The 26159-nt window shown below is 44.5% G+C and overlaps 2 protein-coding genes across 5 annotated transcripts; both read right to left on the bottom strand.

Moving 5' to 3' along the window:
- Positions 1-886: 886 nt before the first annotated feature.
- LOC142948312 (aquaporin AQPAe.a) lies at positions 887-5882 on the bottom strand. Its single transcript, XM_076090269.1, has 6 exons — positions 5864-5882; positions 5152-5381; positions 4124-4285; positions 3869-4033; positions 2898-2978; positions 887-2377 (listed from the first exon to the last, which is right to left on the bottom strand). Exons 1-6 carry the CDS (start codon positions 5880-5882, stop codon positions 2165-2167), a joined length of 870 nt encoding a protein of 289 aa, XP_075946384.1. The 3' UTR covers positions 887-2164.
- Positions 5883-10498: 4616 nt separating this feature from the next.
- On the bottom strand, positions 10499-25307 carry baz2a (bromodomain adjacent to zinc finger domain, 2A). Of its 4 annotated transcripts, none has more exons than XM_076099772.1 (30): positions 25215-25307; positions 23816-23939; positions 22826-23704; positions 20131-22122; positions 19733-20008; positions 19260-19637; positions 19079-19142; positions 18571-18679; positions 18334-18435; positions 17968-18190; positions 17767-17828; positions 17618-17683; positions 17128-17520; positions 16779-17033; positions 16464-16678; positions 16282-16356; positions 16015-16189; positions 15861-15923; positions 15632-15776; positions 14918-15528; positions 14520-14814; positions 14143-14298; positions 13827-13987; positions 13070-13135; positions 12673-12956; positions 12444-12579; positions 12157-12303; positions 11582-11814; positions 11330-11473; positions 10499-11068 (listed from the first exon to the last, which is right to left on the bottom strand). In XM_076099772.1, the coding sequence occupies exons 2-30, from the start codon at positions 23937-23939 to the stop codon at positions 10909-10911; spliced, it is 7989 nt and encodes a 2662-aa protein (XP_075955887.1). In that variant the 5' UTR covers positions 25215-25307; the 3' UTR covers positions 10499-10908. The 4 variants fall into 4 exon arrangements, with proteins under 4 accessions (XP_075955887.1, XP_075955889.1, XP_075955886.1 ...); XM_076099774.1 differs by having other exon boundaries at positions 22826-23701; XM_076099771.1 differs by having other exon boundaries at positions 25105-25278.
- Between the last annotated feature and the right edge of the window lie 852 nt (positions 25308-26159).

Below are 26159 nucleotides of genomic sequence, written 5' to 3'. Positions count from 1 at the left end.
GGGCTACGTATGGACAGAGACAAGAAAAAAAATACATATTAAACTAAAGAACAGAAGTTACAGCTAACTAAGCGTTTCCTTAAACGCTAGAGTTTGTGATTTATCGCTTCCGTTTATTGTTCTTGAGAAAATCCCACCACCAAGCACTGCCTTTAAGAGGAGTTAAAATGGCAGCAGTCAGTGCCGAGGCCTGTGGTTATGAACACTAAGACCTGAACTTGACATTGCCTCAGAGCTCAAAGTCGTCACTGGCACTGCTCCACAGCCAATGGCAGTGTAGTGGAGACGTGAGAGGGTGAAGAAAAACACAAGCAATGAACCAACAGTGATTCACATAACACAGCAGATTGTGTCTTCTGTTGTGACAAAGGCTTCTAAGAGGCGCTCAGCAGAGCTTTGCATTATGTGTGTGTGTGTGTGTGATTGAGTGTCTGTGTTGCAGGACGACGTTCGACCAGAGCCGTGAAATTTCTGTGCGTGTGCATGTGTAGCTGGGGTAAAGTGAGAGGTACAGTAGGGTAGCAGGGATGAGTGGGGCACAGTGGGGTTACTGAGCAGCACTGGGGCATCGCTCTGGGGGGGGGGGGGGGGGGGGATGAATGCAGAATGCTGTGCTTGCCATTTTGACTCCCTTTTATACATGTTAGAAAAAACACACAATGCAAAATGCTGGCGGCACTGTGGCAGTTATAGCCATTGTGCACGTTGTGTGTGTGTGTGTGTGTGTGTGTGTGTAAATAGTTTATATGTGTGTGTGTGTGTGTGTTTAAATTGCACTGCCATAATGATTGCTCACATGGTTTAGTTTAGATTTGCAGTCAAATCCAGATAGTACAGTGCACATTATGTTTTACCTAAATTATGAATATTCATATATAATAAATAGACTTTTTATTATATTCATTTTAAAGATACAGTTCATACAATAACAAAAACATTTCCTCACTTATAACAAGTAATTAAGGAGACGGATATCGAAAAACCCATATGAAAGCCAATCTCTCTGCATGGTTGAATACTACTTGAAGTTATTGAGAAGATGTGTGTTTTTTGGGGGGAATTTGGGTGAACTGACCTTTTAAATTACATATTTTAAGACAAGACAAATACGGCAATGATACTAAAAACACACACGATAGTAATAAAGGTTTTGTGAAAACAAAAAGTCTCTCACACACCCAAACACGTATTAACACACACACACACACATACACATCATATTAATTTCATATTACAAAGCTTATTTCCACTGAACATGGTCTTTCTTTAGAGCCATTTCAGAGGTAAAAAGGTCCATTTGATTGTGAAAGGGAGGCCTAAGAGAAGAGACGGACGCAAACAGGCACGGACATGAGAGACTTGTTTGAGAGCATCATTGAACCCACAATGCAGCGCAAGGACCTCTTTAGCATTTCAAAGCATTCACAGACGCAGTATGAAACTGAAAATGGCCAACATAAGGGGGGTTTTCAACCGGGTTTCAATGAATCTCCATTATACATTTTAATGATGTGCAAATTTGAAAGTAACAACATAGAATCTCACAATATTGGCTCGACCTTTACATCCACTAATGACAGCCAACGGGGACCTCAAATGTAACATTCATCTCCTTCAGAATGCAGCTTTCTCTTCACGTGTGCAACAAAAAGCATCGAGGAAAATATTCATTTTAGCCAAAATGTGTAGCCTCCATAATGTGGTGATAATGTTTCCGTGGAGGGACATTGAAAGGATAACTCACTGAAATGTGCAGGTAAACACAGTTATCATAGTAACCTTCCCTTTGTTAATGGATGTATTGACACCTGAGCAACATGTGAGTTTATTGTGGTCTCTTGAAAACACATTGGACAATTGCAGACACATGATGCTTCAAGAAAATAACAATCTTATGTGGAAGCCATATGTCAACAACCCCAAATCACCCGAAATTATTAAAAATGTAAAAGTGAGACGAAGAAGATATGACCAACACCAAGTTGAATTTACAAGCATAAAACATATGATTACTGAACATGATAAGCTTAAAGATTCAGGGTTCTTAGTTTGGTATGAAGTATCCTATGGTGGCTAATGTGAGCTAGTAGCAGATATTACCAAGAAACGGATATTGCAGAATGCTTGTGTGTTTCTTTGGGGGTTTTTTTTCTTGCATGTGTCCTCAGTTGTTTTCTGGTTTGTTGGTCTGCTTGGCTCTCGCGTTCTGTGTGACTGTGGACAGAGATGATCCCGTCATGCTGGCCGCCTCCACAATCTCGATGTCCTTGCAGGTCAGGCATGCCACCAGCTTCTGGCGAGAGGCGCTGCGTGCAAAAAAGAACTCATGGGACACTCCGCCCAGTATAGCACCGATCACTGGTCCGATCCAATAAACCTGGAGGTTGGAAAAAGAGATTGAGATTCAAGAGATGTGTGGAGACAGAAGAATGCTTTTGAATTATCTGGATGGTCCGAGACGAGTAGACATCTTAGAATCACCTGAATATTAACTGAGCTTTACAATTGAGGCAATATAGATACTTTTACAGTGTTGGAAGTAATTAATAGGTCATAATTTAGTATGGCATAAGAATGTTGGGTAAAATGTCACAGTATGATAGGCCACTAAGAATGGCAGAGTGTAGGATGCAAAAAAAAGTCATAGCATTGCAGAACATAAAGAATCATAAAAATAGCATAGTATAGCAACTCATAAACATGTCAAAGAAATGTCAAAAATAACGACATAGTATAGTATGGCATAGAAAAGTGATAGAAAAGTCTTTAAAAATGGCATAGTATAGTATGCTATGAAATACTAGCATAGTATAGTTTGCTATAACGAAAACATAAAAAAAAGTCGGAGTACAGTATGCCATATTGTTTTAGTGTTTTTATAGAGACTGATCTCTCACCCAGTGGTTTTCCCAGAATCCAGTGACGATGGCTGGACCTAGAGAACGTGCAGGGTTCATACTCGCACCGGAGAATCGTGCCTGACAGAAAAACAACACACACACAAAGTAAAAAAACACGTTTTCAAGTTTTCTTGTCATTGCTTTTTTCTGTCTTTAATCTAATATTTTTGCAGGGTATCTTTCTCTACATTGTATGGGTTCCTCAGTGTTACCTGGTTACATCACAGGACCGTTCTTGTGGTAAATATACCATAATGTGTGTCTTATGGTTACTTTTGCATTCTCCCTGAAAGGCTTTAGTTTAGTGCAACTCCAGAAAACTCCAGAGCCTCCAACATGGTTTCAGTCTGCTTTTGAAGAACCAGGTTAGATCATTCTTGCTGAAATCTCTCCATACTCTTGAGTTAGTGGTAGTACACCAATCTTCTTCAAACGTTTCAATATTTAGCTCTGATTCCTATTATTTTTATGTAATTTTTCATGTGTCATAATTCTACATAACTAATTCACTTATTTTATCACCCTTTCGTAGGACACCAGTGGAAATACCCTGAACAACGCTGCCATACTGACACACTTATGGGTAAAGTTTTTGTGAACTGTATGTCTTTGGATTGTGAGATAAAAAACATGAAAAGTTAAAGTACACGTTAATTCCACAGAAAATGGCGTGAGACTGACGTTTTACAAAAATAAAATATGGAATTTATATTCTTTGACATAAATACGGATGTCACATTGTTAAGACTTAGAAATATATATGATCAGCATTTAACTTAAAAATGTCAGTTCCTTTTGTCTTTTGGTTCAATAAAAACAGGTCCAGATAACTTAAAATGTTTAGCTGTTTTAACAAAGTGAGAAATGTCTGTAAACTTGTGTTTTTTAGTTGTGGAACCATTTCTTCAGAACAAATTATGAGTTGAGTAAATGCGCATCTACTAATTCAGCATGAAAGCTCCTCTTACCCCTATTAGCACTCCAGCAGTGTGTGCTAATCCAATGGCCAGGGTTCCTGGCTCTGGGCTTTCCCTCCGTCGCTGATCCTCCACTGAGAACACAGTGAAGACCATCTGGTAGGTGCACAAAACCTCGATGCCCAGAGCCTGGGCTGCATTCACCTCTATAGGAACCTGAGTGAGGTAAAACGGGAGTATTCTCAGAACATGTAAAGTCTCTCAAGCTTTAAAAGGTAATAACCATCTGAAACTCTGAGGACTGACCCTGTTGACGAAGTGGTCTGCAGTGGTTTTGACCGGCATTGCCAGGTAAAGGGCCCCGGCTGCTAAAAAGGCCCCCAAACACTGTGTAGCGACATAAACGACGGCCCTGAGAACCTCCAGCCTCCGCGTGGCCAACAGAGCCAGAGTCAAAGCAGGGTTCAGCTGATCAGAGTGCACAAACACACACTTACATATAAACAATGTTACAACTATGGAATGACAAATAATAATAATACAAACTCAACAACTGCCAGTGGTGGAAAGCAATCTGGGTACCCATCGGCTATCACACAAATAGGCATACAACAGATTCTGCATTCGTATGTAGAATTTGTTTATATAGAGATTAAGTGGAAAGTAACTACGTTTATTTACTATTCTATTTTATGATACTTCATACTTCTACTTAACTACAAAGGGAAATATTGTACTTCTTTCTTCATTACATTTATCTGACAGCTGTAGTTAGGTTTTAAGATTTTACATTTGGGAAGAAGATAAAATTATAACATACAGTCACAGATGCAACCTTTTTTTCACCACTGACAAAAAAGTATTGTCTGATATTAGGTTATATGGTTTCATCATATAACTGCTTGAGACCTAAAGAGGTAAACGTATCCATTATATGTATATTTTTAAAGGCAAAGATTATAGAAAATACCAAAAATATAACGTAGATTCATGCTGCAGAACTTTGTTTGAATTTAAAGATTGTTAAGATATAAAGCAGTTTAAGCTAACAGTCAAATAACACAATATTAACAATCTAATAATGTCATACCTATATGATAATATCTCACAGAGGCAATAATGATTACTTTCATTTTGGATACTTTAAGGCCTCACATTAAGCTCATAATACATCTGAACTGCTCTACTTTTGGGGGTATTTTTACATCGTGGTATTGGTATTTATACTCAAGTAAATCATATGAGTACAATTGCTATGTCACCGCCAGCAAAGAAAAATAAATCAGGCAAAGAAATGTACAATTAAATATAATTTGTGACTATGAGACATTCACCTGTGCACCGCTTATTTCTCCAAAACAGTGTCCCAGCGCAACAATCGACACACCTACTGCCACTGCCGGGTACAGGGGTCCCGGGGGGGCCTCTCCAGGGCCTGGCATAGAGGCACCCAGTATGGCGCTCACTAAGACCAGGGTGCCGAGCAGCTCGCCAAGAATGGCGCGCCAGAACTGCCGACTACGTAGCTCCACGAAAGAAAGGGGACATAAACAAAGGTGGATGTCTTTTCAATCATTCATCAATCTACTGCTTAAGAGAGCCCTTCTACTGCTATCAAAGGATGTGAGAAACGATGACACAAGTGGTATTAAAAACATTAACTACTCTTAATTACTATAATATAAGATTCTTACCTCCCGCCACGTCATTTTCACCTCAGAATGGGTTTTTTTTCTCTGTATATCCGTCTGTGTCTCCGTCCGTCCGTCCTTGTTCAGCTCTCAGGGTCTGAGGGCTTCAGGGTTTCTGTGACGTCCCTCATTAACTTGTAGAGTCTGAGAGATCCTTTGATGGCAGCAGCCTCCCCTCCTCTCAGTCTCTCTCTCTCTCCTCACCCTCTCCTCACCCCCCACACACCTCAGGCCCTGAGTCTTCTTGTGCACAAACACTTGCCAGTGCAAGCCCTCGAAACAATGTCTCTCCAAGGTTGCACGTGTAACACCCTTACCCTCCCAGTTTTCCTCCAACACATAGCCTACTACCGACCTTGAGCAATTGAATGCATCTTCAGGAAACTACGAGTCGGCCTTTCACTTATCTTCCAGCTGAAGTGATTGTGGCCTCTTCAGAGGGTGCAGTGAGGACATAAAATGAAGGAACCATCATGGAAACGGACTGAAATCACAATTATAGGCATTGCCGCAAAAGTGGGTAATTTCAAGTAGCATTCATGTTCACATGTTGTTTGTCAGTTTGTGTTTATACACAACACACAAAAAAAACAAATCCAAAGCTTGAAAGAGGCCAATTTCAAATTCCAGCAAGCTTCTATAAATGTATTTACAATTTATAATAATGTAACATATCTAACCAATCCAAACAAGTTTTTACATTATTTGGTCAAAGTATATTTTCCCCGAGTGCTGCCTCTACATACCACAAAGTATGACAGGCCTTAAAGTCCAGTGACATTCTCGGTTTTTCTTCTTATCAACAAATGTCATGAAAAGACCAAAACCAACAATGAATTGATCCTACTGTCTGATCTTATTTATCTGTGCCATAGAGCTCCATTGTTGTCCAAAAAACTATTAAAAACACATCAACTGCTGCACTTGCTGACACGCTCCTTCATTACCATGAACATGGGCAATGTAGTTTATTTTGAGTCAGTCGCACGTTCACCGCCCTGCTGCTGTAAATATTCACAAGAGTAACAAATGTGGACAAATCCACAGCTGAAAATATATCATATTACAAATGAACGATTTACTGCTTTTTGAGTCGTGTTTGCTAAAAAAAAAAAAAAAAAAACTACAGTGAAACTTTATGAAAACTACATGCAAAAATAATAACATTCACATCAGCTTCGGCTGCACTTAGTGTTAAGTGCTAATTAGCAAGCAAATAATTAGCATTCTTCAAATAAGATGGTAAACATTATTCATGCTGGACATCAGCATGTTAGCATTGTCATTGTGTGAGCATGTTAGCATTCAGCTAAGTGCAGCCTCACAGAGCTGCAAGCATGGCTGTACACTGTTACTTAAATATTTCCTTCTTTTCATGGAATTCCTTCAAAGTAAGAAGAATATAAACAGCCTTATCCTTTAAAAACATAACGTAAGCTAAAGGTGTTGGTAGCGTGGCCTGTTGTCTCATGCGTTGGAGCACCTGGCACCCTTTGCTCAGCCTGATTTTCATATCAATTATAGGAGAAAGGGGCCATTAGTGAGCAGGGGGGGGAGTCTTTCATGATGCTGTTGCCATAGAGCCTATTGTGATGCAGCATCTGTACAGGCTTTTTATAATTCACTCTTTGATATCAAACAAACACGCACCTTGAGTTCCACAGTTAGGCTAAAAACTGAGAACATTCACCTCTGCAATGTGGCCGGTGCAACACGTCACGGCCGCTTCGCACAACTTGAATTTTGTGTCACTAAATTATTGTTTTTCCATTTACTACAATGTGGAGAAGTCCGAACTGACTCTCCTGACCCTCCAGGCATCAGGGGGCCAGAGTCCAGAATGAACTGGTTGGTTGGTTGGTTGGTGGAGGGGGTGTTGAGGGTGCTGCCCCATTATGCCGTGGATTACCCCCTCCTCTCCAGGGCAACTGTTAAAATGTGATCCCCCCCTTTTGTGGGGCTAAGCCCAACTGTGTGGAGTCGGGGCGAGCAGAGGGGTGGAGAGGGGGGGGGGGGGGCACACTGGAACCAGCTGGCGTGGGGAGTTTTCAGCCCTCACCGCCCAGAGTGCTGACACAGACACAATTTCACACACAAATATACACACACTCACGTAAAGTGCCAGCTCAGGGATTTGAGGGAGCGATAGAGGGCAAAGAAAGAGGGAGAGATGCACCAAAAGACACACAAAGAACACATTTTATATATCTAAGCTATATACCTATTTGTTTGTTGTTGTTTTTAGATGCTTTGTGGATTCACGTGTTAGAATATAAGTGCGTGTGGGTGTGTCTCTACCACTGTAGAGCAGCTGGGAGTGATGGCAAGACGTTCCCAGCAGCATATGCCTCGGACAGAACTCTCCATGGAGCTGCAGAGCCCCGCCCAAACACTTCAGCATTATTTAGGGCCTCTTTTTTTTTTTATGTTACAAATGTGACATATTGCGGTGGGCTTGCCTCGGGATATACAGTGAGTTTCAGTAGTGTATGTAGAAAGGGTGTGTATGACTATTGACTAAAATGTTCATCTGCCAACAGTTCCAGCGGTGTTTTAACAGTGTCACCTTCTTTTCTGGTTTGCTCATGTCACTCTTTAGTATTTATAAATACTAGTGTTTCATAAGAGTAAATGGTACTTTTTTTCCCCTTGATCTAATTTATCTAAGGCTGCTTTTTTATTGACTAATCCATTTTTAGATAATTACATTTTTAATCCTGCAACGGGACATTTTTTCACTACAGCAGCATTTATAGATACAAAAAAAGACACTTTAATGCGTAAAAACAAGGAGGAATCGATCTATCGACTAATCGTTTCAGCTCTATCCCTAACATATGGTCAAAGTGCAATAGTTGTATTCCTTTGCTGTAAAAGGAACATGGGTACAAGGCCTTTAGCCTCTCAAGAACAACACATTCACTGCGGTCCTTTTTTCCTCCTTTTTCTAGGTTGACGGGGTCATAAATTATGCAGCCATTTCGACATTTCATAGCAGGGTAAACACAGGTGTAATGGATACAAATAAATCATGGTCCCTTTCTATTTAGTGTGTCTCAGCCATTCCAGTGAGCCAGAATGCACAACACAAATCAAACAGGGCAATAGTTAACGTTATTAATTACACCGGTGTTCACCCTGCAGTGACATATCAAAATGGCTGCTGTGAAAAGGCCTAAAGAAGCGTTGAAATATACATTTTAATTATGACAATAATTGATGAGGATGAAAGGGCGTCATAGTACACAACACATTTAGCCGATGTATTAGTAAATTCTGGGTTTTAAATATTGTAGTCTAATAAAGACTTGTTTAATATGAGGTGCATTTAGTTAAAAGTGTGTTTACAATAAGACAGCCAGCCGGGCCTTCATCGTCTGTGTACGCATGGTCTGAGGCATTTCTAAATGTGTTTGCAGAGTAGAACATATGTATGCTCGGTTTAAGCACAGATTCGTGCGTACTCAGGGTTTGTGAATGAGGCCCATTGGCACTAGAGCTGTTCCTGATAGTTTATTAGCCATGTGCAGTATATCCTTCTCTCTAATACTGTTCAGGTAGGATGGGCTGAAGCCTATCCCAGCATGCACTGGGCCCGAACAGGTCCCCAGTCTATTGCAAACACACACAGATAGATACGATAGGAGGAAACAGGAACCCATGAGGGGAAACCCCAAGAAACATGGAGAACACAAAGAAGGCCAAAGAGAGAAAGAATACTCTACTAGATGTGGTTTTTATTCAACTCACAGTACATTCTACAGATGCACACGTGTTACATCACCTTAATACAACAGAGTCTTGCAATACCTCCTCTTAAAAATGATGATTTGGTCCTAAAAATATAAAGGAACAAATTTAAAGTCACCAAAACTGTACATTATTAAAAGTTCACGTAACACCACGTTTGGTTTTCATATCTATTTTTTTTTTCTTTTTTGAAAAAACGTCTGTCCCTTTAAAGTGTAACAAGGAACATCAAAGTCTATTTTCCTATCAATGGATTTGAGTTCAGTGTAAGAAACACGTTTAAATAAAACCCAGACTGTGGAGTCGTCACGTTGCCTTCACAGCAGACCAACCGCGCCACGCAACGGCGTAAATTCGCCCCTGAAAAGCAACAAAAAAAAACCAAAACAATAAAAGGGAATGTAAGACAGAAACCCAGGCAGGAATGTGCCCAGTACCTCAACATCAGAGCTCCTTTGTAATTCTAGTCTTTAAAATGGGAGGGTCTTAGCCTTGCACTTAACCACCGTTAAGATGTTCCCGCCTGCTATAAAGGAGCAAAGTTTCAGTCTGAGCCGTGGAATCCATTCAGTCGTATACAGTCTGGGACACAGATCAGGTGTAACTAGCTGATAATTTACTTTTAACAAGAGGGACAGAGAAATATAAAAGTCTAACCCTAGACCGACTGACCAACACCAAATAAATCCTCCAGTGTCTTTCACACAGCAGCAGAAGGTGTGGGTGGGTGTGTGTGTGTGTGTGTCAAATCATGTGCATGTTTATGTGTGTTTAGGTGAAAAGTGTGTATGTGTGGCGTGCAAGACTTTAAGTGGAGGTTATACAACATCTACTCGTGACGGTCCAAGAACAGATTCTTTTTAGTTGAACTGGCCTTTTCAGAAATCGTCTGGACATCTCTATAAGGTCATCTGTACACATCCACTACACGCTATTGCTATTAAATAATCCCAGCTATTGTAATCTTTATATATATATTTATGTATAGAATATATAATAAAAATATATTGAGCAAAAAAATTACTTCTAGGCATAAGACCACATTACATTACGTTTCCATTGAACAGGTAAGAAATGGCCCGAGCCCAGTGAAGCGTTTTTGATCCATTTTGTCGCAGAGCGGTGCTGAGCAGGTCCAGTGCGCAGCAGTTAGGCTGCAATAGTGTGATCAGTCTCCGACCTCCAGTACGAGTCTGAGAACCAAAATACTCAGGGGGGGGGGGGGGGGGGGGGGGGGGGGGCCTGAGACCGTGTCATCACCTCACAAGCAGGGCTTGACCGAAGGCCGTGCTAGGACATGGGGGCTTGTGAAGGGACGTGAAAGGGAGAATGCAAACTGGAGATGAGGTGAAGATGAGACACGAAAGGAGGAATGAAAAGTGAAGAGAGACGTGTTCTCACTCTCTGTGACGAGGAATGGGTACAAGTTCAAGCCAGTTCAGCTGTTGGGCCTGGAAAAGATTCGCCCAGTAGAGGAAACAATAACAGACAAATAGCCAAAATCTATACATATATACCTATACATGAGAGAATACACGGAGCTGGAAGAACATCCAGACAGTCTTAGCAGTAATGGAGAGTGTGTGCCTGGGACGGTGACAGCACCAACAGTATACAAGCCCCACCATCAGGGGGGAACGTCACAAGCTTCTATTTGTCCTTATTCGAGTAGAACTCCGCCCAGCGGCTCTCAAAGAAACGCCTCATGGCATGTCCGGCCGTTCCCACCTCCGACGTGTCCTCGTTGAACAGCTCACAGTTGTTGAAGACGAGCTGAGCGTCTGCTGCAAACTCCTCACAGTTGCAGTACCTGAGACGAGGAAAGGACAGATGTGGATGGTAGAGTTAGGAAAGGTTGCTGCATCTGAAAGAATGTCATACATGAGCCAACTGAAGAACCAGCTCAGTGTCGCCAACTCTCTTCCATTGAAAGTAGCTAGCAACACTAGCTCCAAAAGTCGCTAAATCTAGCGAGAAAGTCGCCAACACTTCCCGTCACTGCAGGCCTCCCTCCAAAGCCACTCGCCCAATATTATAGTAAATGTAGTAATGAGGCACACTCGGCTCTTACCCTCCCTGTAGCAGTTTCTCTCTCATGGTGAGGAAGTCCATGGGGGTTTTGACGATGCGGCGGTAGCCTGGCACCAGTCGGGGGTTGACGGGTTCAAGGAACGGCCAGGCGGCTGTGTGAGCCTCCATCTCCATTAGAATGATCCTGGCAGGAAATAAAATGATTAAACACAAATCCACCAACTATCTATAAATCCTGTCGTGTAACATTAATGAGATGATTCTGCTCAACGGGGATAAAGGCAGGACTCACTCGCAGAAGGTGAGGTCAGGCTGGTTGCGGGTCGTCATGCGACGACGTTTAGCGGCGCTTCCTTCTCCAGAGTGACGGGAAGACGAGGGAGGCGTCACGGTCTCCTTGTACCGCGTAGCCATGCCGCCACTACTTCGCCGCGTTGACGTCTCCTCTTCGGAGCTGTCGTCTTCATATCTTCTCTTCTTCACCCTGGTCCTCTTTTTGGACGAGCGCGGTGTATCGCAGGCGTCCTGAGAGACGGAGCGAGTAAGGAAGCAGGTTGAGCTGACGGGGAGCTGAACAGCTCTTTAAATTTAAAAACAGATTTGTTTCACTTATTTCTTTCATATACTCTCTTGTATTTCTTGACTTTTGCAGTACTTTCTTTGAGCACCAAAATACAAATTCCTTGTATGTTAAAACCTACTTGGCAATGACCCAGTTTCTGGTTCTGATATAGCAAAGAACTCATTATTTGAAGGGAACAATCGCCACAAAATGCTCAATTCAAAACGGCCCTAATTTATCCTGCAAGCTTTGTTAATTATGAATTATTATTTTTCTTAGTCGGGAATCACAGGACGGGTTCTGACCTGGGCGACGCAGGTAGGACAAAACCAGTCTCCCTCTGGCACCTGGGTGATTTTGGGCCTCAGGCAGTACATGTGGCAGCCACGATCACAGCCGTCACACAGCAAGAGGCAATCGTCGTTGTCTCCCTTCCTGCAAACCTGGCAATTCTGGATACAAAGCAGAGAAGAAGTCCTTATTGTCAAGATGACAGCTAATGTGAATTTGGTGATATTTCTGTGTTAGTTTGTGCAGTGTGTTCGTAAAACAAAAAGGTCCAACAACAATCTTGAGCGGTGAAGTTACTTACCACTTTAGTCACAGATCTCTCCCAAGCAATGGCCTTCTCCAGCTGAAGTAAACACAGACAGACCTGGGGAGCGCTGCGGCAACGATCCAGAGCTTGTCGCCATGTTCGTAGTCGCGACGTGATCTCGCTTTCCAGACTGGAACAGAAGAAAATTAAAAAAGGAAAATAAGTTAAAAATATATATAAAAACAGAACAAAATTTCTTCCAAAGACAGAAAGTCCATCTCACCTGAAGACATCCATGGGATGCTCTTCTCCCGGGGTCGGTGTGAGAGGAGCGAGGCGCATCACTTCGGCGGGGTTCCACAGCGGCTCCTTCAGGTAGCGTCTCTCGATGTTTCGCTCGAGGTTGGCCAACCGCAGCACCGCCAAGTCCACCGGGTGTGTGACCATACGTGACAGGTTGGACCACTCCTTCTTAGTTCGCACAATCCAGTCATCACGCGGGTCGGCGTCATGTTCATAGTATTGGAGGTCGTCACGTGTGGAGTCTGGATCTGGGATTGTGTAGGGCTTAAAAAAGGAGGCAGGGACAGTTTAAGTATCAGTGAGGGAGGAAAGTAAACAGATGGTATTTGTTTTTTTTCTTAACTAAAGAACTGGAGGAATCGTGTTTACATAGTTACCTGAAATTCTGCCATTGGTGTCTCTGTGTTGGATTCAGCATCAGTCACTGCACTCTGAGGTGCCGCCTTGTAGAAACACAAAAACCGGATATGCGTTTTTACTACACCTCAGATGTTTTCACTGTGTTGTGAATGGGACACACACACACCTCTCAGCATATGGCCACAGCACAAGCCAAATATGTCAGTAAATGTTGCAAATTATATTCAAGTCATTTCCTGAAAGCAGAGAGACCACAGTGAATAAGAGGTGAGAAGTGTGGAACGACTGACGTTGTGGTTCGTGTACGTGTTTCCTACTCGTTTCATTAACTTTTCCCAATCGTATCTGTTCTGCTCTCATCTCTTAGACTCTCATTAAAAACCACTCATCCTCAATCTTGTTATTGCAAACTACAATTGCCGCTTTGTGATTGTATTCCTTACATCCGCGTCTGTCCAAAATCACTTCATCATTTTACCCCATTAGATCTTTGTGTGAAGTGAGAATATGAATTCTCAATATGAGGTCACGGAGACCTTTGACCACTAAATTATAACTAATCATTGAGTCCAAGTGGACGTTTGTGTCAAACTTGAAGAAAATCACTTCAGGTGGTCCTGAGATATCGAGTTCAGGAGAATGGACGGACGGAAAACAGGAAGAACCTGATGCCTCTCTTCCCTCTTAATTTGACTTTGTTAACTCAACTGCAGTTGTAACTGTTGATTAATCAGACGATGCAGGATAGGAAAATAAAGAGAGGTAGTTTCTTACCTTGAGATGGAGGTCGGCTGCAATGACCCGCTGCTCCAGATCCTCCACCCACTGCAGGGCGCAGATGTCAGTCTCCATTGCTTTATCCTGCACTTGCCAGGGCTGCTGCAGAGCCTCCAACAGCACATCCTTCTCCTCTAACTTTGACTCAAATATAGGATCTAGACCGGCAAGAACAGTTGTAACAGGGCGACAGGGGGAAAGATACAGAAGGGAAAAAAAAGGATGATATCAAATACTAATAGATCAGAGTTAAAATGCAAAATGACAAACTCCACTAAACAAGTGAGAGGATCCATTTATGACCAACACTCACCGTTGATAGGTTTGGTGCATATCTCAGCTAAACTCTCCATGTGTTTGGCCAAATGCTTATGGAGCACCTTCTCCCTGATTCCCCTTGGATGGAGGGCCTGTAAGGTGCTATACAGCTCCTCTGGATCCTTGATCCACCACCAGCCACGCACCATAGCTGGAAAAGAAAGGCATTACAAATAAGAAAGACACAATAAATGACCATGATTTATATGGTTCCTGTATATATTTGTAAACTAAATGTCGGCAGTGGTGAGTCCTACATCTTTGGATCAGCTCTGAACTATCTCATAGTTTGGGAGTCGCTAAAGTAGTACCAGTTAAAACTATTTAAAAAAAGAAACAATCTCTCAGACTTTTAATCCAAACATAACTTACATGCTGGAGTCGGTTTGACCACCAGTTGAGTGAAGTACAGCTGCTCGAGCTCCTGGAACACGGAGTTGGGAGGGCGGCCACGACGCTTGGCCGCAGCTCCTCTTGGCCCTCTGCGAGCAGGACTGCTGCCTCGGCTACCTCTCCTTCGCCTGCGCCCCGGTTTGGTGGGGGTAGTCGGAGCCGGCGTGGCAGCAGGAGCGGGAGCAGCAGAAGCAGGTAGTGTGGAGGGAACGTCCTGTGGTGTTGCTGCGGTCAAGACGTCAGCAGGAGTCAGGCTAGGCAAGAGCGGGTCCGGCTGAAGGGTGGGAAGTGATTATTTATTTATAGCCACACAGAAGACTCAAAGTTTATTATTAAAGCATAACTAAATGTATTTATAGTTCTGACTGTTAGCAAACCTGCATGAGTGGAGCAGCGAGAGCAGGCAGAGCACTCGTGATCTGAGGGAGGAGTTTAGGGGGCGAGCTGGGAATCTGACACTCGGTCAGAGAGTTATCGTCGCACGGTTGTTTTGGGAGCAGGTTGAACCACTGTCCCTGTTTCTCTGCCATCTCCTTCACGCTCTCCTCTGGTCGATTACCCTCTGGAGCGTCCCCTGCTGCTGAGCACGTGCCATTGGTCACTGCATCCTGCGATTGGCTGAGCCAGCTCTGGAAGGCAGCCTGCGTGAGGTTTTGTGTGCCACTGTTCGGCGATCCGGGCCCTTCTTCACCCCCCGACCTGGCGCTACTCCGACGCCGGCGGCGAATCTTCGCCGTGCGGAGGTGAAGCTCCACCTCTGGTTTGATTTTTCGGGGGCGTCCTCGTCCTCTCGGCCTGCTCATGAGGGATGCAGTGCCGGGGAGGTTGTCCTCCTCTGGAGAAAAGGAGTGGGGCTGTGCAGAGGTAGCAGAGGAAGGAGAGGAAGGCAGAGTAGGAGGGGGACTGGTAGGCATGGGGGTCTCCTCCACTTTGGGCTCCTTTTTGAGGAAGGTGACGGGAACTTCGGCTACAAGGACTTCTCCAGAAGCTGCGTGATAGAAATGTTCAGATGACGGTGGATAAGCCAAGGAGTTTTAAAGTCTAAAAAAAGAGAGAAATCACATTGCTTTCAAATTCATTCTCAGACTCACTCAAAAGCTCCTCTGGCCCCTCGACCAGAACTCCTCCGAGGTGAGGAAGGGCCAAGTATCTGCGGTGGTAACGGTCCTGGCCCAGCAGTACGGCCCGCATGGAATGAGATGACTGCAGCAGCTTTTTACGGAAAAACGCTTGGCGCTGTGGAGATCCAAAAGCAGAAGAATATTGAATATAAAGCAGCATAAATGTATAAATAGCCGAGTCTGTGTAACCTTGACTTACCTTGGCTAGCTTATCGATCTGCCTTTCAAGCTCTGGAACGCTGGCAGTAGTGGGGCTCTCACTCTGTAACAGAAACGATCAAAAGTAAGTGTAGGAAAAAGCTGTCTCTAATAGAGGAAAAAAAAAAAAAAGAATCACAACAACAGATATTTACATCACTGAGTTTGGGCTCTTCTTTGCGTGCCCGGCGGTTGCCTCTCTCAGAGGCCAGGCCGCCCTCCTCCAGACTGAGGTTCTCCTCATCTGCCACTCTGGCACTGCGCCTCCTCTCCTCAAAACACAGCTCTTCCTCCGAGCGTCCTGTACGGCGCGCTAGTGCCGCCTTCAGTCTGCAGGGGAGAAAACAATCAGGATCAACACGTCCTACGTTTACAAAAAAAAAAAAAGATCTGAATTTTAAGAGAGAAAAACATGATCTTACTTGCGCAACTTCCCCTCAATGATCCACTTGTTCTTCCTGTAAGTTGCCATGTTTTCTAATGTGTTGTCAATGTCACTGAAATATAAAATGCAGACATTAATAAAGTAAAAGAGTAGCAGTAGTAACAAACCTTTAGGTTCAAGAGTAACCTAAAGGATGAATAACTGATTTCCCGTTCTGACCTCGTCACAACGTTGCTGCTGTTGAGCTCGTCCACCAGGAAACCCAGGATGGCGGCCTTGGTGTCCGGAGGCAGAGCATGAAATGTTTTGGTCCTCAGTGTGTTGCACACGTCTGTCTCGTAACCGTGAGATTCCAAAAAGACGCGAAGCACTTCCGAGACTGTGCTGCGAGTCAGCTCTGACTCAACCAGCTTTTCCCCGAGGATCTTTACTGACTGAAGGTTGGGATGAGGAGAAAAACGTAGATTAGAATGTTTGCCACTCTTTATCAGGACTTGCGTTAATGGAAAAAAATGTTCAAACTGTATCACACACCTGATAAAATGAGGGCAGGCCTGGATCATGGAGTGCAGCCTCCACCAGCTTCATCAGAAGGTCCTGGACCGCTCCTTGGCCGTCGCCAAGGCCTAAGAGACCCTCCTGCAGCGTGGCGAGGCTGGGCACATCCTTGGGTATATTGAGACCAATCATCTTTCCATAGCCGTGTAGGAACTCGACCACAGCCAGACAGTGTGCAAAAGCTTTGCCAGAAAGAACCACACGGGGGACACGGGACAGCTCTGGCAGAGGCTGGTGGAGACAAAGTTTTAAAAAGGTCATGATTAAAACCCTCTAATTAGAGCTAATGTAGACTTAAAGAAACCATTTCAATAACACAACTCACTTTGTGGTCAGTGAGACACATGTCCTCTATGGGCTTCTTCAGTTCCTCTGCGATCAACTGCTGCCTCTTCCGCTCCTCCATGCGTCTCTGGGTCTGCGCTCTCCTCTCTGCCGCCCTCTTAGCTGTTAGAGCCGCCTGAGCTGCCGCCTCTGCCTCTGCCTGGGCTTTAGCCAGAGCCTTGGCTTTACTGCGAGCACCCAGCACCCTCTTACCCTGGGCTATCCTCTCCTCGTCGGTCTGCTGTACTGGCGGAGGAGCCTCGGCCTTGACCGACCTCCTGCGGCCGGGCTTCTTGGGCTCTGCAGCAGACCCCGGTGCTGGCTGCGGGGCCTGGGGGGCAGTCGGGTCGCTTGGTTCAGCCTTCAGATCCAGGTCCTTGGCGTCTTGCTCAAGCTGAACGCACAGAGGAAAGAAAGAACAGGTGGAGGTGAGGAAGGGGTGGTGCCGAGGAAGACGCTGACGAATGATTTTGTGTTGATTTTATCTGTACCTTGGCTTTCTTTTTCTCCGCTTTCATCTTCTTAATCTTCATATCCTCCCTTCTCTTCATTCTTGCCTAAATAATAAACAAAAAATCAGGACGAGATGCAAACAGCAACACAGCTAAAAACCACAAACTACATGAACTGAACTAGATACCTTTCTCTTCATTTTCTTTTTGATTTTCACAAGTTTCTCCTTTTCCTCCTCCGTGAGAGCTTCTGTAAAAAGGAAATAAAAACAATTAGCTTCAGTGCAACGTTCGAGGTTATGTGCAAGTCTTCTGTTTGCCAAGTCTTTAATACTAGCTATAAACACATCCCTGTACACTCATGCCTCCTCCAGTCTAAATACACTCACCCTTGGCCTCAAGTCGCGTCAAAAGCTTGGCGTCAACTTTGCTAAGGAGGTCAATCATCTGTGGTTTGGGAGGTCTACCAGGGCGGCGGACCTGCCCTCCCTTCAGGACACGGACCCTGCGAGGTTTCTCTTTATCCGGGTTTGGAGGTCGACCTCGCCGGCCGGTGATTGCCATGATCATAGAGGGAACCTCCTCATTGGCCAGGAGGATCCACTGCTTACCCTGTAACATACAGTAGAGAAGGATGAGTCCCCAAAACGTCTTCGACAGGTTTGCGTCAACATGAGTTTAAGCTGTGCGAATGATTATACTTTCTTCTAGCGTAGGAAAAATAAACAGAGCAGCACTCAGAAAAATAAACAGACCTCAGGAGTTTCCCTTTCTTCATAAAAATCTCCAACAGGCATGCGTGGGCTGAAGCTGAAGTGTTCTCTGCTGACCACACTGTCCGTGTGCTTCTTCAAGTACTGGAGGAAGCAATTAGGAGACCGGGCAAGAGAGAGAGAGAGAAAATAATGGTCATTGTTTTGACATTGTCAACACATCATCATGTTTTCAAGTTGCCTTGAAAGACAATTTGAAGAACTGCCAGTAAAACGTACCTTGATTATTTCCGGGAACTGCTTCATCCTCCTTCCACACGGTGTGTAGTACCAGGTTTCGCCCTTCATGCGGTACTCCATTTTCTTCACGCGAATCTCCCTCTTCCAACTACAGTTGACAGGATTATTACAGGATTATTATTACAAATCGAGTTGTAATACATCAACACTGCACACACATTTGTAAACTTGTCAAAACTAAATAAAACATGTTTTTGAGACCTCAAACAGGATGTGTTACTGAAGGAAGTAATTTACAAGTTCATTATTGTTGGCATTGAAATATTTTTTTAACTAGAATGAACTGACAGCTGAACCAGGACTGCACGCCAAGACTTCAATGCAGAAAACATGCAAAAAATAAATGTATTTAGTTACAGTGAAGGATTTCTGACTTATCTGAAAACTGGGGTTTAGTCATTTAGCAGTTATCCAGCTAACTCAGATTAATTGAATATTATAGAAACTAGAATAATACAAGGAACAAAACTCCACAAGGGAACATTACCCATGTCCCATCGGGAACTGAACCTGCTCCTCAGTTGCAACCCTCCTCTGTCTGTTGGATTCACCTGTTCAAGAAAATGCACACAAACACATTTAGCAGTAGACTGTTAAACTGTGAGATCACCTCTCAGCAAAATGCCACTTACAGTGGAAGCCCCCCTCTAACTAACCGCCTTCTTTACCTGCAGTGGAGCTGTCGTCATCATTTTCGTCAACATCATTAGCAACTGTTTCTGTATCTTGTTTCGGCGTTTTCGACACATTTCCTTCCTGGTCTTGTTTCTTGGCCCTTTTCGCCTTCTTGGGTTTCACGTCTGCTGTGGTGTACGCTGAAGCGGTGGCCAGAACAGCTTCAATTGTGGCTGTGACAGTATCAACCTCTCCCGTGGGAGGCCCAGCCTCTCCACATGCACCCGATGTTTCTTTAACATCCACCTTGAGAGACTTCTTCCTCTTTCTGCCCTTGGCTACCTCCTCTTTAACGCCTCCGTCTTCTTCAGTCTTTATCTTCTCCACTTTAGGGGTTCGAGCCCGAGGCTTCCGCTTGGCCTCCTCAGGAGCTGAACACAAAAGAGGAACAAAAAAGTTTTAAATCAAATCTAACATTTTAACATTTACTTTTAACATTTCTTTCTGAAATCAGAATGTTAAATACCTGGGATTTTAATCCATAATGTCTTTGGAGCGCGAGGTTTGCGTGGTTTCCCTGGTGTTTTCTGAGGTCCTCCAGCAGCTGACAGAACAGGAACGGTTACTGGTTGGAGTGGGTGCACAGCAAGGCTCTCTGCTGGGGTACTGAAGGCGATGAAGTTCTCATCTCTCATCTCAAAACTCGGGGGAGTCATGGTCTCACTGGCAGTGGTCTTGATGCTAATGCGTCCAGCTGAGTCTGATGTGTCGTGTCCTCGGGGACCCCACTCTGCTTCAGGTCCTGAGATGAAACGACAAGAACATTAAGCTGTTGGCAGAATTCAGAAATACGGGATGACGACGTACAAAACAGAATCGGTTGACCTGGCTGAGACGGCACAAATGGGTGTGAGTTGGACTCACTTGAGTTATCAGAAGGCTCTTCTATCTGAGAGAGAGACTCCAGCATGGATTCTCCTGTGATTTGACAGCTGTCCTTGCTCTCTTCTGCCTCAGACGTTTCCCTGGTGGAGTCCAACGTGTCATCTCTGGACTCTTCCGCAGAATAGCCGCTAACTCCAGTGGTGCCAAACCCAGTAGATGGTTCCTCTTCTGCATGGGAAGTGCTGTCAAACTGAGACGCGTCCTTCGTCAGGTGAAAGCTGCTGTCAAAGTGAGTGGAGTAGTCTACGCGTGAGCTCTCGCCGTCTAGAAACGAGGTCTTTTCAAAGGCAGAGCTGACATCAATTCTAGAGGGGCTGTCAAATGTTGAATTGCCATCAAAGTGAGACGCTGTGTGTGAAGAGTTAAAACTTTCTTCTTCTTCATCCGTCAGATCTTCTAATCTTGTGCTGTGGAGATGTGAAGACTTTCTGAGTGGAGTCTGCTCCCCCATGGAGTCCTCTGCCTCACAGATGCTGCTTTGCAGGTGGTGCTTTTCAGAGGCTGTTGGTGTATTCTTGGAAGCGACCGTGGTCTGCAGGAGTTTCCCAGGAAGATCAGTGAGGAATTTGGGTGATCGAATTTCAGATTTGTTAGACTCAGTAGCTTCCACCTTCTGTGATGGCTTGATTTGTGGACGATGAGGACGAGGTGGGTGTTCTTCTGGTTTTCCATTTCGTTTGTTCGCCAACGCTTTCCTATCCTCACTATGACCACGGTGCTCTGACTTCGGAGACGACTGCTTCAGCGCATGAGGAGGAGTGGTGTTAAGAGGACGCTGCTCAGAGTCAGAACTTTGGACCACTCCAGAAGACGTGCCCATTGCAGAAGTCAGAGGCACCAAAGCAGGAGGGCCGGACACGGGTGCAGTCCTGGAGGCTTGAGCGGTTAGAAGAGGTAGGGTAGACGGAGGTCGGACTGTAAGACTTTCATGGGCTGCTAGGGAGGGCAAGTTCACCGCTGATGATGATACCGTGGAAAAACCAGAGTCAGCAGCTGGAGAAGTGCATGTCTGGCGCTGAGGTGTGGGTGCTCGGTCACCTGGTTTACTGCCAACTAAAGGAGTTTTTGAGACAGACGTGACAGATGAAGATCCTGATGTAAAGGAGCCGGGTGGTGTTGAGGTTGAAGATCCTGATGCTGACATTAGAGGTGGAGCCACACCAGCAGATGAGGATTTTGCAAACATTGATGAGGCAGCAGACATTAATTTTGGGGGCCCAGGCTTTTCATGCTGAGCTCTGGGTGCATCAGGAAAGCAAGACTTCAGCAGAGGTGGCTTGGACCCTTCAACCATCTGCTGAAGAGATAAGATGGGGGCAGTTGTGACATTTGTTGGAGGTCTAGAAGCCGTAGGAGGCAATGAAGACTTGGTTTGATGAGTCAAAGAGTCCGATGACGGAGGAGAGACTGAAGAAACTGCAGGTTTAGACATACTATCAGTTGAGACATGAGGTGTAGACAACTTTTGAGGTGATGCAGGCAGGGAGGAGGAGGACGAGGACCCCATTGACAGATGCTTGGATCCAGCAGGGGGTGTCTCAGTCGCAGCAGTAGTGGCAGGCCTGAGGCCTTGCTTCATTAGAGGCGATGAGGAAAGTCTGGGAGGAGCAGCTGGAGACAGAGTAGAGGACACATTGGGGGGCGTTGAGATTTGTGGTGGAGTAGATTCTACATCAGGGGGTGATACCAGAGGAGGCCCGGGGGCAGACGATGGAGACTCAGAGACCCGAGGAGGTGTTGAGGCCTTGGTAGATGCAGAGAGCAGCGATGACACCGACAGGGTAGGTGTATTAACGGCTGTCTCTCTGACAGGGGAAGCCATTTCTGGTTGCTGAGCTGCCGGCTGTTCCGAATGCGGATGGTAATCAGGTCCCACGTGAGCTGAACTTTTGGGTAGCCTATGGGCAACAGGTGCCCTTTCCATGCCGTTATAGCTGCTATCTTCCTCCTTGACAGCTTCTCTTGTGTGCCCTGAGAAAGAAATAAACAAAAAAATCAATAAGGCTGTTAAGTGTTTTTTACATGATGAATTCACAGTGAGTGTATAATATATTGAAGAGTCCGATGGTCACTGTTTTACATGATCAAACACTGGCATCTGCTGGTTGAATCTTAGCACTAACACACCGCTGAGCACCGGCATGAATCCTGGCCCAATACTAGACATTCATGTGCAAGATAAAAGACTAAATATATACATAAAATAACAATGTTAACAATAATATAAATACATTTAAAAAACCTTCACATTTGAGAAGCTGAAACCCCCAAAAATGGCTAAAATGATTAACCAATAACAAACAATTCTCTTCTATACAGATGCCATAGAAAGCAAATGCAACCAGGGAGTGCCGTGTTTTAATATGATCAGCAGCCGGGAAGACGAGGCCAAGTATGTACAAAGAGGAAGAGGACCATATGACTGCATGAATATCACTCAACTGGTGACATCTAAGGAGGAAATGTGAAGTAGAGAAGACTATTTCATTTATGAGGAAATAGAAGTTGGATAGATACCAGTAGTGTCAACATGTAGAACTAACCAATTCCAGGCACAAATGTAATATCACTAACTTTTTGTGGAAAATAGAGAAACACAAAAAAGGGCAGACGTGATAAAATTAGACACAAAGTTCCACAAACACATCTATGATGTAAAAGTGTAAATGGTCACCTTGCATGACGGTAGATATTCCCACATTGCTAGCATGGGGGCTGCGCTCCCTGCTGTGACCCTTGGGCGATCCACTATCCTGCACTGTTGACGGTGACATCATTGGTGTTGTGGATATTCCCACGGGGAGTGGACTGCCAGTGCCCCCTCTGCCTAAGCTGTGGTGCTGTGGGCTGACCTGTGTGGGAGTAAAATTCTGGGCAGCTGGGGGCATCATCGGAGTCTGGCTTTGGGGCTGAGACTGCTGCGATGGCTGTTGCTGGGGAGACGGAAGGGATTGATGCTGGTAGTAGGGCATCCCATTAGGCATCAGGCCATAATGCTGTGGTTGCTGGTGCTGCTGGTGGTGGTGCTGTGGGTGACGGTGGGAGTGGAGGTGCTGTTGTGACAGCTGATGCGGGGTGGGTTGTAAGGACTGCTGCTGGTGATGTTGTGACGGTGTTATTCCAGGATGTGCCTGACTCGGGTATGTCCCGTACATACTGTGTGAGTTATAACTTATCTGCTGTGGGCCAGGGTTACTCCTGTTCCAGTACTGACTCCCAGTAAGAGGCATGCTTGGTGGGCCTGCCACGGGGGGCTGGTGGGAGCTTTCAACACCCCCATTCAGCTGGTACTGTCCGTGACCCTGGAAGTGGTGCTGTGACTGAGGCTGCACCATCCCGGGTGTAGGCTGCTTCTGGTGCATCCCGTGCCCAGGAGAGCTGCCCATGGCTGGACCGTACTGTGGGTGACCTCCCCACAAGTAGTCATAGCCCATGCTGCTCTGGTGGTGGTTGCTCATGTGTGGGTAGGGAGCTGTTGGTGGGTGGGAACCAGGCACCCCAGACCCGAGTACAGTAGTGACGCCATTCACATTCATTTCGCCATTCAGATCTGCTAGACAGAAGAACATTAAGCAAGTTAGAAAGAGAAGTCTGGCTCTATGAAAGCACACAAACAGACCTTTACAGAATGCATACTGATACAGTGCAGGCCAAAACTACTCACTCTTCCCCTGCTGAGGAAAGCTCATGGAGGACCCATTAGTATAAAGAGAATCCCCTGAGGAGAGTTTCAGTCCTGAGTTTGCTGAGGAGTGGCTGTCATAGTTGAAATGATTATTTGACTCCATCTGGAAAACAAAAAATACACAGATTTACACTCCTAATACCCAACCGTCCATTCAGTAAAACATATAGAAGTGGAAGTCAATGCTTAGCGGGGCTAAGACGCATGTGCATCACAAAAAAAAGAAGAATGATTTAATTAATTCCCATGCAGCTCTGAACACGATACGTAAATATGTACGAAATGTCTATCCTCGATGATTTTTGGCAGTTGCAACTTGTGACAGCACCATTTCGTTCCAACGGCAACCGTCAAAAATGTCGCAGCCAGCAACAAGCAGATGCCAGGCCCGTAATGGACAACCGGGATATGACGATATAGAGGCTCTTCATTAGGCGCCTTGCTAATACAAGCTCAAATCTACCATGATAAATGTACGGACACACACACACACACTTGTATATCCGAAGAACAGGCGCCCGCGGCCACAGTAACAACGGAGGGATTACCGATCATATTATATAGTCACTCCCGAGGCCTGAAGGAGTTACCAGTTATACACACACGCAATACAGAAAGTAGCCCTCTGTGGATACTCGATGTCCTAATTCAGCAAAGGCCGTTGCAAAATAGCAGGCGCCGCGTTAGCAGAAGTCGCGCTAGCTGCGTTTCTCAAACGGAACAATTCCCTTTAAAGCGCCGCTAGTCCGCCGAGCTAACAACGGACACCGTGCACGTTACACACGTAGTTCGGCTCATCAATAGGTTTGAACATACCGTTTACTTTAATGCGAAACATCGGATACAAAAATATCCACAATAGCTCCAAGGTTATTTAGCTAAATCATCACAATAGAGCCTAGCTAAGAGACGCTAGCTATAGATAGGCTAACTGATAGCATCATCAACGTGAGTACGCACGGTCCTTTAAGCTGCGATGTTAGCTAATGGCCAGGTAGAAGGTGAGGAACCATGACGCCCATCAGCGGATGAAAATAAAGACCAACCGTTCTGTTGATAGCGACTAACGGCTAACTCACTCGTTAACAGACGGGAGGCGTGCTCCCCCTTTTGTTCACGTTAGCTAACGTTAGCTAGCAGCCAGATGAAGTTACATTGTTTACGCTGCACGCACACAAGACACATTTTTTTTTGTTGCAGAGCATCATCCTCCCACAACTGCCACCATCAAAAGTTTCGCTGATATTTTCAGGGAAAAGCTATCCAACCTTTTTCCAAGTCCTTCGGATTAGATGCCTCTAAACCCTTTCGTCTAAAACACGGATGTGCGGGTGAAGATAACACAAGCGGTTTAAATAATAAAACAACTATTCCCAACCTTTGGGTTTTAAATTAGCAAAACATGGCTGGTGTGGTCCATTGCAGCCATGATCACAGAACAGAGCGAAGAGGAGTGGCGTCAACGTCCCAACAACAACCGCGTACACATCCGGTCACGTGTCCTCACGAGACTTCACAAGAAAATCCGTATAGTATTAGTACATGTATTAGTATTATTATTAATAATAATAATGACCCTATATTACGTTTTTTGGTATGACTAAAAGTGTCCACTGTAAAAATGTGTCTATATCAAATTAAAGTAATTAATGAAACAGGAATAGCCCCTTTGTTTTATTATTGTTTGTTATTACATTACTATTACTGATGCATTAATGTAATGTGGTGCCTGGGTGTATATAAAATAATACAGAACTTCATTAATCCCGAAGGAAATCCTTGTGCCCCAGTTTCAACAGAGATTACGACAGAACGAGAAAAAAAACAATAAATATAAACATTTATGAATAATAATAAGTAGTAATAAGTAGTAGCAAAAGTAAGTAAATATAGTAAACATTCAACTAACAAAGCAGACGTATATTACAACATACTATATATATATATACATATATCAAATATACGTAGGTATCAATTGTCACATAAATGAGGTGGAGTAACAAGTACAATCTGAAATGTGGAGTAGAATTATTTAGCCGCAGGACATTTAAATATAAAAGTAAGGTAGCCTACAGTACCTCAGTAGGTGTACTTATATAGATACTTTCCACTGCTGTTTAACCCTAACAAAAGTGATTAATGGCCAATGTAAATACTGATGTGAGTTTGAATACATATGTAAAATCTAGGCTTTTATTTTAATGTGCTCCAGGGTAAAAACAGGAAACTAGTATTGCAAATTACAGTCACTTTCTCGGAAATGACAGTGAGGAAATCAGGCCTGCAGAGGAAGTATGCTAATATTCTGGGCCGAAGAGCCAGA

This window comes from Anarhichas minor, unplaced genomic scaffold, assembly GCF_050575085.1.
Source record: "Anarhichas minor isolate MPS153535 unplaced genomic scaffold, ASM5057508v1 ptg000003l, whole genome shotgun sequence".
Taxonomy (NCBI): Eukaryota; Metazoa; Chordata; class Actinopteri; order Perciformes; family Anarhichadidae; genus Anarhichas; species Anarhichas minor.
Note: the sequence above shows the minus strand (reverse complement) of the source record. Positions and strands in the feature narration are given on the sequence as shown.